The sequence below is a fragment of the Odocoileus virginianus genome, unplaced genomic scaffold (assembly GCF_023699985.2).
Source record: "Odocoileus virginianus isolate 20LAN1187 ecotype Illinois unplaced genomic scaffold, Ovbor_1.2 Unplaced_Contig_14, whole genome shotgun sequence".
Classification (NCBI taxonomy): Eukaryota; Metazoa; Chordata; class Mammalia; order Artiodactyla; family Cervidae; genus Odocoileus; species Odocoileus virginianus.
The window spans coordinates 1937501-1952578 of NW_027224331.1; the positions used below are offsets into that span (position 1 = coordinate 1937501).

A 15078-nucleotide genomic window follows, 5' to 3' on the forward strand; every position below is an offset into this window, starting at 1 on the left:
ACCCACACACACACACACACACACACACAACACACCCCTCTCCTCCCAAAACCTCCCCCTCTGGGCCCTTTGGGCGGGCTGGGGGTTTTTGCCTTTGGGAGCCAAACCGAAGGGACCTTTTAGACCCGCTGCCAAACGGTCTGGGGGCCCCACGGGGCTCTGCCCCCCCCCGGGGCACCCCCGTCCCCCTGGGGGCCCCCCGGGCCCAAGGGGCGCCCCCTCCCTTGGGGGAAACTGCTTCTTCGACGGGCCCCTTTGAGGGGGGCAGGATTCCACTGTGTCGTCTCGGATGGATGCCACCCTGTTTCCCCTGTCGCCTCCCGTTTTCTTCCGTCAGTCGCTGTGTCTCCCCCTCCTGTCTCTGTCTTTGGTTTGGGTGTCTGGGGGCGCGCGCGACCCTCTGTCTTCCCCTGCATCTCCCTCCGCCGCTTCTTGAGCTGTCTCTAACCTCCGTCCGTTTTGCCCCCTGTGTCTCCTGACACCCGGCCTCCCGTCCCCCCTCTGGCCCCGCCTCTCACAGGTTGCTGGGGGTCTGGCTCGGGTGACGAGCTTGCGCCGGCCGGTTGTCTCCTTTGGGGTGGGTGCGTGCGGTGTCTGTGGTTTCCCTGTGCCGCCTGTCGCCCGTCTGCTCTTCAGAAATCCTGTGCTGGGGGGCGCTGGGGGGAAGTGGGCCTCGATAGGGCGAAGGGGGGGGGTGACGGCTCCCGTCGACCCGCGCTGCTGGGTCCCCCGGTGGGTTTGGGCCCCCGGGGAGGTCCGGGGAGGATGGGCGCTAGGGGCCCCCTGGGGTCGCAGGAGGCCCAGGGAGGGTCAGAGGGCCCCCCCGGGGTCAGAGGCCCCCGGGCGGGGGGCCCCGGCGGGGCCCGGAAACCAGAGCCTCCCGGGGAACTGGCCCCGGGGGGGCCCCGGGAGCCGGGGGGCCCGGGGGGGTGCTGGGAGGGGTGAGGTGTGCGGGCCCGGGGGGGCGTCGGCCCCCGAGTCCCCTCGGGGTCGCCGCTCAGTAACGCGCGGGCCCCTGGGGAGGTTTCGGGCCGGTGGCCGGCCGGAGGCAGGGACAGCGAAAGGGGGGCGCGGCGCAGGGGTTTAGGGCGCTGGAGGCAGCCGCTCCGTTACGGCCATCCCCCCTGAACGCCCGATCTCTCTGATCTCGGAAGCTAACAGGGTCGGGCCTGGTTATAAATTGGGTGGGGGAACCGCCTGGGGAAAACCGGGGGCTGTAGGCTTTTTGCCTCCCCTCTCCTTTTGAGCCCCCGCCCCCCTCCCCCCCCCCCCCCCGGCCCCGGGGGGCCCCACCCCAAACGCCAAACCGCCCTGGCCTCTCACCCCCCCCGACTCACGCCGTCGGGCGCCTGCCCTTCCCCCCGCGGCCCTCGCAGGGACAGAGGGGTCCCCCAACCCTTGGATCCCCGCGGCCCGGGGGGCCGGGGGGGGGGGGGGGGGGGGGGGGGGGGGGGGGGTGTCGGTCGAGGTGGTGGTGGGAGGGACACGCAAAACGCCGCCGCGACCCTCTGGGCCCCCCTCCGCCCGGCCCGAAGCCCCTCCCCTTTCGGCTTCCAAAGAACCGATGACCTTCCGGGCCCTCTGGCCTTCCCCACGCCCCACCCCACCCGCAACCCTATTTCCATCCTCCACGCAAGCGCGTCTCTCCCCCGGCTCACACACACACCCACACACCCACCACCCCAAACACCCCCCCCGCCGCCGAGAAGTCAGAGCCCAAAACCAAGGGGGGGGAGAGGGAAAGAGGGAGAGAAACAGCAAGGGACCACACAGGTTCCCAACCCACGGGCCCCACACCCCGGCCCCCCCTTCTGGGTATCCCCCGGACCTTTGAGACTCGGCTGCCAAGACCCTCTTGGGGAACCCACGGGGGTCTGCCCCCCCAGGGCACCGCGTCCCGCTGGGGGCCCCCGGGCCCAAGGCTGACGCCCCTTCCCTTGGGGGGAAATGCTTTTCCGCCTGCCTCTTTGAGGTGGGTCGGGGGTGGCCACTGTTCTGTCTCGGGTCGGATTCCTTTCCTCTTCCGTGTGCCCTCCCTTTTCTGTCCCAGTCGCTGTGTCCCCTCTTTTCTGTTTGTGTTGTGTGTGTGTGTGTGGTGTTGGATCACAGTGCGGAAACTGCGTTGCCTAAACAGAGTTTAGTTAAATTAAGGAGATGTAGGGGCCAGAAGGGGGTTCCCGGGGGTTGCAAAAGAAACCCTTTTGCCCAATGCAGGGGGTGAAGGAGATGTGGGTTTGATACCCGCTTGGGGAAAATCCCCTGGAGACGACATGACAACCTACTTGTATTGCCCAGAGGTCCCACAGTAAAGAGGTTGGCGGGCTACAGCCCATGGGTCACAAAAAAGTCAGACAGGACTGAAGCAACGTGGCACACAAGCATGCAAACCCGAGGGAAAAGATGAAGGGTCTTGATTTGGGCAAAAGTTTAAACTCATTGGGTTTTTTAGGCGGAGAAAACCAGCAAGCAGTACAGCCTTTTGGGACACGGTAAGGCAAGGGTTAAATTTAGAGATTTGGGGGTGGGCATGACGCAATGGTTTAAAAACCCTATAACGTCCACTTGTTAACCCTTGACTCCGAATCCACAAAACCCCCGGGCCACTTTGCACGTATTATAGGAAACACTGAAAAACAAGGGCTTGGGGCTTACCAGTAGTGAGGAACGGAATTGCTTTGCCTTTCCAAAAGCTTAGGCCGTCAGACATATGCCTTCCCTTTTAAGGAAAGGTTTTTCAACAAAAGGGATCCCCCTGAAAAGCAGGAACTATTGTCATCAAAAATTCTCCTATCACAACCAAGTAACATTTGGAAAGGGACACCATTGGAAAAAAACAGATATGACCCGAACCCCTCAACCGTAGCCCATCTTTCCAGCCCAAAAGGGCTTTGGGCCCGCCCCCGGGCCCGCCAGTCGCTGGGCAGGGGTGCGCGGCCCACTTTTGATCCCCCCCAGCCCCCCGGGAGGATACCGGGGGGAATCCCCAACCAGACCTGGGTCCTCCAAAAAGGCCGGAGGGGCCCCCCCCCATTCGGATCACGAGACGAGATAACGCCCCCCTATGCTTGGACCCCACATGATATGAAACCCCCCCCGCTCCACAAAAACCCCCCCTCCCTTCTGGTATCCCCCCGGACCCCAGTGGGCCCGCCCACAACCCTTTCCCACGACAACCTACACAAACCCCCAAACACACCACACACACACACAAAACCCCCACACACACCCCCCTCTCCCCCACACCTCACCCCCTGGCCTTTGGGCGGGGGTGGGTTCTTTGCTTAGTAGCCAAACCCAAAGGGGGCCTTTAGACCTCGTCCCAAAACGGGCTTGGGACCCCGGGGGTCTGCCACCCCAGGGCCCCGCGTCCCCTGGGGGGGGCCCCGGGCCAAGGGTGACGCCCCCTCCCTTGGGGAAAGGGTTTCTTCCCAGGGCCTCCTCTGAGGGGGGGTCGGGACTGTGACACGTGTCTGTCTCGGATCGGGTCCTCCTCGTCCCGTTCGCCCCCGTTTTTCTGTCCGCATCGCTGTTCTCCCCCTCTCTGTCTCTGTCTGCTGATGTTGGTGTCTGGGGCGCGCCGGCCCGTTTTCCGGGCCCCGCATCTCCCTCTCGCCGTCTTCTTTGATCGTCTCTGAACCTCCTCTCGTTCTGCCCTGTGTCCTGACACCCGGCCTCCGTCCCTTTCCCCTGGGCCCCGGGCCCCTCACAGGTTCTGGGGGCTGGCTCTGGGTGCGAGCTTTCCCGCCGGCTTTCTCACTTGGGGTGGGGGCTGCGATTCTGTGTGTCTGTCCTGTCCTGCCTGCGCCCGTCTGCTCTGCAGGGAAGGTCCTGTGCTGGGGGGGGGGGGCGTGGGGGCAAGGGGCCTCGATAGGGCGAAGGGCGGGGGTGACCGCTCCCGTCGACCGCCTGCGGTCCCCGGGGTTTGGGCCCGGGCAGGGGCCGGGGGGTGGGGGGGTGGGGGGGGGGGGGGGGGGGGGGGGGGCCCCCTGGGCTGGCAGGAGCCCCCAGGAGGTCGGGCCCCCAGGAGCCAGAGGCCCCCGGGGCGGGGGCGCCGGGGGCGGGAACCAGAGACCTCCGGGCAACCTGCCCGGGGGGTCCCGGAGCCGGGGGGCCAGGCGGGTGCTGGCAGGGGGGGAGGGGTGCGGGGCCGGGGGGGCGTCGGCCGGCCCGGGGCCGGGGGGCGGGTCGTCCGGCTCAGGGAAGCGCGCGGCCCGTGGGAGGGGCGGCCGGGTGGGCCCGGGCCGGCAGGGAGGGGACACGAAGGGAGGCGGGCGCAGGGTCTTAGGGGGGCCCGGGGGACCGCCTCCCTCTAAACCCGGGCCCTACCACCCACGCGCCCCGATCTCCTGATTTTCGGAAGCTAAGCAGGGTCGGGGGCCCGGGTTTGTACTTGGATGGGAGACCGCCTGGGGAAAACCGGGTTTCTGTAGGGTTTTTGCCTCCCCTCTCCCTTTAGAGCCCCCCCCCCCCCCCCCCACCCCGGGGGCCTCACCGCAAGCGCCACCTCCCTTTGGGCCCCTCTCACCCCACCGAGCTCACAAGGGGCGTCGCCTGCCTTCCAGCCCGCGGGCCCTCGCAGGCAGCAGAGGCGTCCCAACCCCCCTGGGATCCCCGCGGGCCCCGGGCGGGGCCGGGGGGGGGGGGGGGGGGGGGGGGGGGGGGAAGGGGGGTGTCGGTCGAGGTGGAGGTGGGAGGGACACGCAAACCCCCGCCCGCAGACCCACTGGGCTGCCACCGCGCGGCCCGAGAGCCCCGCCGCTTTCGGCTGCCAAAGAACCAGTGACCCTTCCGTCTCCGTCTGGGCCCCCCCACGCCCCCCCCACCCGCAAAACCCCAGTGCCATCCTCTCACGCGACACGCGTGCTCCCCCCCCCGCGGGCTCACAAACCCCACACCCCACAACACACAACCACCCCACACACCCACACACCCACCCCCCCCGCCCAGACAGGGCAGGAGCCAGAAACCACAGGGGAAAGGGGGTGGAAAGAAGGGGGAGAGAAACAGCAAGAGGGCCACCAGGGTTTCCCAACCCACGGCCCTCCACACCCCCCGGGGCCTTTCCCCCCCTTGGGTATCCCCCCGGGCCTTTGAGACCTCGGGTGCCAAAACCCTTGGGGAAACCCCCCGGGGGTCTGCCCCCCAGGGCACCGCGCCAGCTGGGGCCCCCGGGGCCCCAAGGGTGACCCCCTCCCTTGGGGAAGCTCTTCTTTGGCCTCTCTCTGAGGGGGTCAGGGGCTGTGCCAAATGTGTCTTCCCCGGATCGTGCCATCCTCCCGCCCGTTTGGCCTCCCTTTTCCCGTCCTCAGTCGCTGTGTCTCCCCTCCTTTCTTGGTTGTGTGTGTGGGGGGTGGTTTGGGTCACATGCGGGGAAAAATGCGTTGCCTAAACAGAGTTTTTGTTTAAATTTGGAGATTAGGGCCAGAAGGGGCTTCCCCGGTGGGGCTAGCAGAAAAAACCGTCGCCAATGCAGGGATGAAGGGGATTGGTTTGATACGGTGGGAGATCCCCCCAGGGCGACATCAACCCACTTCAGTATCTTGCTAAGGGTCCCACAGTAAGAGGGGCCTGGCGGGCTACAGCCCTGGGGCAAAACAGTCAAAACAGGACTGAAGCAACGGGGACACAAGCATCCACAAGGCAGAGATGAAGGATCTTGATTTTGGGGGAAAAGTTAAAAATCTCATTTTTGGTTTTTAGGGGAGAAGCAGCAGCAAGGCATCACAGCCTTCTGAGAGACAGAGGTAAGGAAGGGGGTTTAAATTTAGAGGGATTTGTAGTGGGCATGACAGCAATGGTTTTAAAACCATATAACGCCACTTTTAACTCCTTGACTCCAGAATCCCCAAAACCGGTCCCACTTTTCACTATTATAGGGAACACTTGAAGACAAAAAAGGGGGCTTGGGGTTTTCCCACTGTGGGGGGAGGGAAATTCTATTGCCTTTCCAAGAGCTTATGCCTGTGCAGACATAGGTGCCTTTCCTTTTTAAGGGGAAAGGTTCTGCAACAAAAGGGATCATGAAAAACAAAAGGAACTTTTACGAGATTCTCCCATTTATCAACCCAAATAACATTAAAGGATGAGGACACCCTTGGAAAAAAAACAGTTTTGACCCAACGCCCTCAAGCCTAGCCCCTTCACCAACAGGGCCTTTGGCCAGCCGGCCCCGGCCAGCCCGTCACTGGGGATGGGGTAAGGCCCACTTTTTTGGGTCGCCACCCACACCCCTCTGCGGGGGGATGACCGGGGCCCCGACTCCAACCAACCCGGGTGCCTCCAAGAGGCCCGGGAGGCCAGTCCGCATTCGGGTTTCACGAGACGAATGACCGTTTTCCCTTGCGGACCCCACATGAATGCAAACCCCCCGCCCACACCCTTCCCCCCATTCTGGGTAACCCCCCCCCGGGACCCATGGCCCGCCCCCACCCTTGCCCCGACCAAAACTCACACCCACACAAACACACCCACCACAACACCACAAACCACCCCCCCCCTCCACACCTCACCCTCCCCGGCCTTTGGGCGGGGGGGGTTTTTTTTCCTTAGGTAGCCAAGCCCAAGGGGGGGCCTTTAGCCTGGCTGCCAAGACGGGCTTGGGGACCCCACGGGGGCCCGCCAGCCCCAGGGCACCCCGCCAGCTGGGGCCCCCCCGGGCCCAAAGGCTGACGCCCCCCCCCCCTTGGGGAAGCTGCTTCTTTTTCCGACGGGCCCCCCTCTGAGTGGGCAGGGGGCTGGCCACGTGTCTGCTCGGATCATGCCATCCTCTTCCCTTGCGCTCCCGTTTTTGCCGTCGCGCTGTGTCTCCCCTCTCTTTCTGTCTGCTGAGTGTGTGGGGGTCTCCCCGGCGCGCCCCGTCTGTTGTCCCCTGCATCCCCTCTCGCCGTCTTCTTCGATCTTCTCTGAACCTCCGCTCGTTCTGCCCTGTGTCTCCGGACACCCGGGGCCCTCCCCTCCCTTCCTCTGGCCCCGCCCCACAGGTTGCTGGGGCTCTGGCTCTGGCTACAGCTGCGCCGGGCCGGGTTTTCTCACTTGGCGTGGGGGCTGCGAGTGCTGTGTTCTTCCGTGTGCCGCCGCGCCCTCTCTCTGTCGGAAAAGGTCCTGGTGGGGGGGCGCGTGGGGGGGGGGGGCCTCGATAGGGGGAAGGGGGGCGGGGGCGAGCGCTCCCCCTCGACCCGCTGCGGCTCCCGGTGGGTTTGGGCCCCGGGGAGTGCCGGGCAAAAGGGGCGTAGGGCCCCGGGTGGGCTGCGAGGAGGGCCCCGAGGGGCTCAAGGCCCGCAGGGGGCTCAGAGGGCCCCCGGGGGGCGGCACGGGGGGCCCGGGAAACAGAGACCTCCGGCAACCGGCCCTGGGGGTCCCGGGGGCCCGGGGGGCCAGGGGGTGCGGGAGGGGTGAGGTGTGCGGGGCCCGGGGGGGCGTCGGGGCCGGAGTCCGGTTTGCGGGTGTCCGCTCAGGTAGAGGCGCGGCCCTGGGGGGTGCGGGGGGCTGGCCACCGCAGGCAGGTGACAGCGAAAGGGAGGGGGCCCGGGGCAGGGCTCTTTTGGGGGCCTGGGGGCACCGCCTCCTTACCCATCCACCCTGAACGCGCCCCCATCTCGTCTGATCTCGAAGCAAGCAGGGTCGGGCCCGGTTTACTTGGATGGGGACCGCCTGGAAAAACCGGGTGCGTAGGTTTTTTGCCTCCCCTCTTTCCTTTTGAGCCCCGCCCCCCCTCCCCCCCCCCCCCGGGTGGGTGCACCCCAAGCGCCACCGCCCTGGCCCCTCTTTACCCCCCCCCGAGCCCCAAGCCGTCTCCCTCCTTTCCCGCCCGCGGGGCCCCCCCAGGCAGAGAGGGCCCCAACCCCTTTGGGTCCCCGGGGCCCCGGCGGGCCCGGGGGGGGGGGGGGGGGGGGGGGGGGGGGAAGGGGGGGTCTCGAGGTGGAGGGGGAGGGAACGCAAACGGCCCCGGCCGCCGACCCCTTTGGGGTGCCCCCCCGGCCCGAGAACCCCTCCCGCTTTCGGCTTCCAAAGAAACCCGATACCTTCCGGGCTCCGTTGGGGGTCCCCAGCCCCAACCCCACCCCCAACCCCATTCCATCCTTCAGCACAGGGGCTGCTCTCCCCGGGGGAACACAAACCCACACACACAACACACACCCACACACCCCCAACCCCCCACCCACCCCCCGCCGCCCAGACAGGGCAACCGAAACCCCGGGGAAGAGATGGGGAAGGAGGGGAAAAGAAACAGCAGAGGCCCCACAGGGTTTTCCCAACCCACCCCTCCACACCCCCCCCTCCCTTCTGGTATCCCCCCCCACCTTTGAGACCCCGGCTGCCAGAGGGCTTGGGGACCCCACGGGGGTCTGCCAGCCCCCAGGGGGCCCCCGGTTCCCAGCTGGGGCCCCCGGGCCCAAAGGGTGACGCCCCCCTCCCTTGGGAAGCTGCTTTTCCGCGGGGCCCCTCTCTGGGGGTCAGGACTGTGCCACTGTGTCTTCGGATCGGGTGCCATCCCCTTCCGGCCCTCCCTTTTTTTGTCCCCCCAGTCGCTGTTCCCCCCCTTCCCGTCTCTTTGTTGTGTGTGTGTGGGGTTGGGATACATGCGGGAAACTGCGTTGCCCAAACAGAGTTTAGGTTTTAAAAAAAAAAAGGGGAGTAGGGCCAAAGGGGTTCCCAGGTGGTGCTGCATAAAGAACCGTCCCCCCAATGCCGGGGGGTAAGGAGATGTGGGTTTGATACCTGGCTTGGGAAATCCCCCGGGGGACGACATACAAACCCACTTATATCTTGCCAGAGGCCACAGTAAAGGAGCCTGGGGGGCTACAGCCATGGGGTCACAAACGTCAAAAGGGCTGAAGCAACGTGGGACACAAGCTGCACAAAGGCAGAGTATGAAGGATTTGAATTTTTGGCAGAAAGTTAATATTCATTGTGGGTTCTTTGCGGAACAGCAGCAAGGATCACAGCCCTTCTGAAGACGACAAGGGAAGGGAAGGGTTAAATTTAGAGGCATTTGTATGGGCATGCAGCAATGGTTAAAACCATATAACGCCACTTGTTAACTCCTTGACTCCAGAAACCACAAAACCGGTCCTACTTTCACGTAAATTTTAGGAAACTTTAAACAACAAGGGCTTGGTGCTTCCCCGGCTAGTGGGGGCGGGAATTGCTATTGCCTTTCCAAAAGCTTTGTGCCTGTGCAGACATAGGGCCTTTCCCCTTTTAAAGGGGAAAGGTTTAAAAAAGGGATCCATGAAAAAACAAGGAACTATTGTCCCCCAGAGATTTCTATCATAACCAAGTAAAATTTGGGTGAGGCACACCATTGGAAAAAAAACAGATATACCCAACGCCCTCAAGCCGTAGCCCATCTTCCAGCCAACAGGCCTTTGGGCCCGCCCGGCCGGCCCGCCATCAGCTGGGCATGCGGTCAGGTGCCCACTTTTGGTCCCACGGCCACAGCCCCCCTCGGGGGGATCCGGGCCCCACCCCACCAACCTGGGTGCCTCCCAAAAAGGGGCCGAGGGCCCTCCGCATTTGGGTTGCACGAGAAGATGACCGTCCCCCATCTTGGACCCCCCATGATTCAACCCCCCAGCTCCACACCCTTCCCCTCCCTTTGGGTATCCCCCCCCGGACCCCGGGCCCCCCACACCCTTGCCCACGACACACTCCCACACATAACACCAACAACACACACACACCAAAAAACACACACCCCCCTCTCTCACACACCACCCCCTGGCCTTTTTGGGGGGGGTGGTTCTTGCCTTTTGGTAGCCAAGCCAAAGGGGGGCTTTTAGACCTCGGGTGCCAAGACGGTCTTGGGGGCCCCACGGGGGTCTGCCCCCAGGGGACCGCTCCAGCTGGGGCCCCCCCGGGCCCCCAAGGGTGACGCCCCCTCCCTTGGGGAATGCTTCTTTTTGACGGGCCTCTCTCTGAGGGGGGTCAGGGGCTGTGCCACTGTGTCTGTCTCGGGTCGGATGCCACCTCCCCGTGTGGCCCCCCTTTTCTTCCGCATCCTGTTTCCCCCTCTTGTCTCCGTCTGTCTGAGTGGTGGTGTCCCCGCGCGCCGCGCGCCCGTTGTCGTCCCCCTGCATCTCCCCTCGCCGTTTTTCGATCTGCTTGAACCCCCGTCCGTTTTGCCTCTGTGTCTCCTACCCCCGGCCTCCCGCCCTTCCCCCTGGCCCGGCTCTCACAGGGTTTCTGGGGGGTCTGGCTCTGGCTACGAGCTTTCCCCCGGCCCCCTTGTCCCCACTTGGGTGGGGCGTGCGAGTGTCTGTGGTCTGTCCGTTGCCTGCTGTCGCCCCTCTCTCTGCGGGAAAGGCCCCGTCTGGGCGGGCGGCGTGGGGGGAAATGGGGGGCCCCGATAGGGCGAAGGGCGGGGGTGACCGCTCCCGTCGACCGCCTGCTGGGTCCGGGGGGTTTTTGGGGGCCCGGCAGGTGCCGGGGAGGTGGGGGCTCAGGGCCCCCCTGGGCGCCAGGGGGCCCAGAGGGGGCTCGAGGGCCCCCAGGGGAGGGGCCTCAGAGGCCCGGGGGGCGGGGAGCGGCGGGGGCCCCCAACCAGAGACCTCCGGGGCAACCCGGCCCTGGGGGGGCCGGGGCCGGGGCCAGGCGGGGGGCTGGCAGGGGGTGAGGGTGCGGGCCGGGGCGGGGTCGCCGGCCGGAGTTTCCGTCCGGGTCGTCCGTCAGGGAGAGCGCGCGGCCCCCCTGGAAGGTGGGGCCGGGTGGCCGGGGCCGGCAGGGAGGTGACAGCGAAAGGGAGGCGCGGCGCGGGCCCTTTGGGCGGCCCCCGGGCAGCCCCTCCGCTACGGGCCCTACCACCCTGAACGCGCCCGATCTCGCTGATTCCCGGGGCTAAGCAGGTGGGCCTGGTTATACTTGATGGGGGACCCCCCGGGGAATACCGGGGGCTGTAGGCTTTTTTTCCCCCCCTCTCCTTTAGAGCCCCCGCCCCCTCCCCACCCCCTGGGTCCCCCCCCGGGGGGCCCCCCAAACCCCCCGCCCTGGGCCCCTCTCAACCCCCCCGAGCCACAGCCGTCGGTCGCCTGCCTTCCACCCGCGGCCCTCGCAGCAGCAGAGGCGTCCCAACCCTTGGATCCCCCCCCGGGCCCGGGGCGGGCCGGGGGGGGGGGGGGGGGGGGGTGGGGGGGGAAGGGGGGGGGCCCATCCTCTCACGCCCCCAGCGCGTGCTCTCCCCCGCGGGGTCACACACACACCCACACACCCACACCCCCCCACAAAACCCCACCCGCCCCCGGAAAAGGTCGGGCCAGAAAAACCCCAGGGGGGGAGATGGAGAAAGAGGGGGAGGAAACAGCAAGAGGACCAACGGTTCCCAACCCACGGCCTCCCAACCCCCGGCCCCTCCCTTCTGGGTATCCCCCCCGGGCCTTTGAGACCTTTGGGTGCCAAACCCTTTTGGGGAACCCACGGGGCCTTTCCACCCCCGGGCACCGCTCCAGCTGGGGCCCCCCGGGCCAAGGCTGACGCCCCTTTTCCCTTGGGGGAAGCTGCTTCTTTTTCCCCCGGGGCCCCTCTTGAGGGGGGTCAGGGGCGTCCCCTGTTTTCTCGGGTCGGGTGCCATCTCTTCCCTGGGGCGCCTCCCTTTTTTTGTCCTCTCCTGTGTTTCCCCCCCTCCTTTTGTTTTGTTGGTGTTGGGTGTGTGGGGTTGGAACAGTGCGGAAACTGCGTTGCCTAGAACAGAGTTTTGTTATAAATTAAGGAATGTAGGGCCAAAGGGGCTTCCCAGGTGGCGCAGTAGTAAAGAACCTGTCTGCCAATGCAGGGGATGAAGGAGATGTGGGTTTGATACCTGGCTTGGGAAGATCCCCTGGAGGACGCATGACAACCTACTTCAGTTGCTTGCCCAGAGGATCCTACAGTAAGAGGACCTGCGGGCTACAGCCCATGGGGGCACAAACAGTCAACAGGACTGAAGCAAAGTGGGACCAAAGCATGCACAGAGGCAGAGAGAAGGATCTTGATTTGGGAAAAGTTAATATTCATTGTGGTTCTTAGGCGAGAAGCAGCAGAAGGCAGTCACAGCTTCTGAAACGAGCAGGTAAGGCAGAGGGGTTTAAAATTTAGAGGCAGTTTTGAAATGGGGATGACGCAATGGTTTTAAAAAAATATAAAAGTCCCTTGTTAAAATCCCTTTACTCCCGAAACCCACAAAAACCCGGGGCCTACTTTGCACGTATTTAGGAAGCCTTGAAGACAACAAAAGGGTTGGTGCTTTCCACTGTGAGGACAATTTTCTATTGCCTTTCCAAGGCTTAGTGCCTGTGCAGACAAGGTTTCCTTCCCTTTCAAAGGGGAAAAGGGTTTTGCAACAAAGGGTCCCTGAAAAGCAAGGAACTTTGTCATCAGAATTCTCCTATCATCAACCCGTAAAATTTGGAAGGCACACCATTGGAATAAAAAAAAGATAGACCCCCAAGCCCCCAAACCCCCCATCTTCCAGCCAACAGGGGGTTTGGGCCGCCGGCCCGGCCAGCCCGTCACTGGGCATGGGGGGTACAGCGTGCCCCTTTTGGATCGCCACGGGGAAGCCCCTCTCGGGGGGATGACCCGGGGCCCCGACTCCCAACGCAGACCTGGGTTTTTTCCCCAAAAGGGCCAGGGCCATCCCCATTTGGATTGCACGAGACAGATACCGTCCGAAGCTTGCCCCCCAGAAATTTTCAACCCCCCCCGCTCCACACCCTTTCCCCCCCCCCATTCTGGGGATCCCCCCCGGCCCCAGTGGGCCCCCCCACACCCTTGCCCACGGGCACACCCCACCAACACACACACACACACACACACACAACCACAAAAACCACCCCCCCTCTCTCACACACTCACCTCGGCCTTTTGGGGGGGGGGCTGGGTTTTTTTGCCTTAGGGACCAAGCCAAGGGGACCTTTGAGACCTCGGGTGCCCAAAACGGTCTTGGGGACCCCACGGGGCTCTCCAGCCCAGGGCAAAAGGTCCAGCGGGGGCCCCCGGGGCCCAAAGGGTGAGCCCCTCCCTTGGAACGCTTCTTCCGACGGGCCTCCTCTGATTGGGGCAGGGACTGGCCACTGTTCTGTCCCTCGGATATTCCTCGTCCCTGTCGCCCCCGTTTTTTTGTCCGTCATCCTGTGTCTCCCTCTCTCTGTCTCTGTCTGTCTAGTGGTGTGGAACCGCGCTGGTGGCTCCCGGTGGGTTTGGGCCCCGGGCAGGTGCCGGGCAGGATGGGCGCTCAGGGCCCCGGCTGGGCTGCGCAGGGGGCCCAGAGGAGGCTCAGAGGCCCGCAGGAGGCTCAGAGGCCCGCGGGCGGCGGGCAGCGGCGGGCCCGGAAGCCAGAGACCTCCGGGGCAACCTGGCCCTGGGGGGTCCCGGGAGCCGGAGGGCCAGGCGGGTGCTGGCAGGGGGTGACGGTGTGCGGGGCCGGGGCGGCGTCGGCCGGCCGGAGTCCGGTCGCGGGTCGTCCGGCTCAGGTAGAGCGCGCGGCCCGTGGAGAGGTGCGGCCGGCTGGCCGGACCGGCAGGCAGGTGACAGCGAAAGGGAGGCGCGGCGCAGGGCTCTTAGGGCGGCTGGAGGCAGCCGCCTCCGTCTACGGCCATACCACCCTGAACGCGCCCGATCTCGTCTGATCTCGGAAGCTAAGCAGGGTCGGGCCTGGTTAGTACTTGGATGGGAGACCGCCTGGGAATACCGGGTGCTGTAGGCTTTTTGCCTCCCCTCTCCTTTAGAGCCCCCGCCCCCTCCCCACCCCCGGCGTGGCCTGCACCGCAAGCGCCACCTGCCCCTGGCCCCTCTCACCCCACCGAGCTCACAGCCGTCGGTCGCCTGCCGGGGGGGGGGGGGGGGGGGGGGCGGGGGGGAAGGGGGGGTGTCGGTCGAGGTGGAGGTGGGAGGGACACGCAAACGCCCGCCGCAGACCCTCTGGGCTGCCTCCGCGCGGCCCGAGAGCCCCTCCGCTTTCGGCTTCCAAAGAACCAGATGACCTTCCGGTCTCCGTCTGGGGCTGCCCCACGCCCCAGCCCCACCCGCAACCCTAGTGCCATCCTCTCACGCGACAGCGCGTGCTCTCCCGCGGGCTCACACACACACCCACACACACACACACACACCCACACACCCACACACCCACCCCGCCGCCGAGACAGGTCAGGAGCCAGAAACCACAGGGAAGGGAGATGGAGAAGGAGGGAGAGAGAAACAGCAAGAGGACCACACAGGCTTCCCAACCCACGGCCTCCACACCCTCGGCCCTCCCTTCTGGGTATCCCCCCGGACCTTTGAGACCTCGGCTGCCAAGACGGTCTTGGGGACCCCACGGGGCTCTGCCAGCCCCAGGGCACCGCGTCCAGCTGGGGCCCCCGGGCCCAAGGCTGACGCCCCTTCCCTTGGGGAAGCTGCTTCTTCCGACGGGCCTCTCTCTGAGGTGGGTCAGGGACTGTGCCACTGTGTCTGTCTCGGATCGGATGCCATCCTCTGTCCCGTGTGCGCCTCCCGTTTTCTGTCCGTCAGTCGCTGTGTCTCCCTCTCTCTGTCTCTGTGTGTGTGTGTGTGTGTGTGGTGTTGGATCACAGTGCGGGAAACTGCGTTGCCTAGAACAGAGTTTAGTTATAAATTAAGGAGATGTAGGGCCAGAAGGGGCTTCCCAGGTGGTGCTAGCAGTAAAGAACCTGTCTGCCAATGCAGGGGATGAAGGAGATGTGGGTTTGATACCTGGCTTGGGAAGATCCCCTGGAGGACGACATGACAACCTACTTCAGTATGCTTGCCTAGAGGATCCTACAGTAAGAGGAGCCTGGCGGGCTACAGCCCATGGGGTCACAAACAGTCAGACAGGACTGAAGCAACGTGGCACACAAGCATGCACACAGAGGCAGAGTATGAAGGATCTTGATTCTGGGCAGAAAGTTAATATCTCATTGTGGGTTCTTAGGCGGAGAAGCAGCAGCAAGGCAGTCACAGCCTTCTGAGAGACGAGCAGGTAGGCAGAGGGTTAAATTTAGAGGCAGTTTGTGAGTGGGCAGTGACAGCAATGGTTTTAAAAACCCTATAACGTCCACTTTTTAATCCTTGACTCCAGAATCCACAAAACCGGGTCCTACTTTCCTT

The 15078-nt window shown here is 64.9% G+C and overlaps 1 protein-coding gene and 1 non-coding gene across 2 annotated transcripts; one reads left to right on the forward strand and one right to left on the reverse strand.

The window, feature by feature from the left end:
* Positions 1 to 632: 632 nt before the first annotated feature.
* On the reverse strand, positions 633 to 14015 carry LOC139033983 (basic proline-rich protein-like). The gene is made up of 7 exons (XM_070464081.1): positions 13891 to 14015; positions 13771 to 13797; positions 12829 to 13479; positions 10179 to 10452; positions 7033 to 7485; positions 3708 to 4280; positions 633 to 1091 (listed from the first exon to the last, which is right to left on the reverse strand). The coding sequence occupies exons 1-7, from the start codon at positions 14013 to 14015 to the stop codon at positions 633 to 635; spliced, it is 2562 nt and encodes an 853-aa protein (XP_070320182.1).
* On the forward strand, positions 13560 to 13678 carry LOC139033991 (5S ribosomal RNA). The gene has a single exon (XR_011486468.1). It is a non-coding gene; the product is annotated as a 5S ribosomal RNA (ribosomal RNA).
* Positions 14016 to 15078: the final 1063 nt, after the last annotated feature.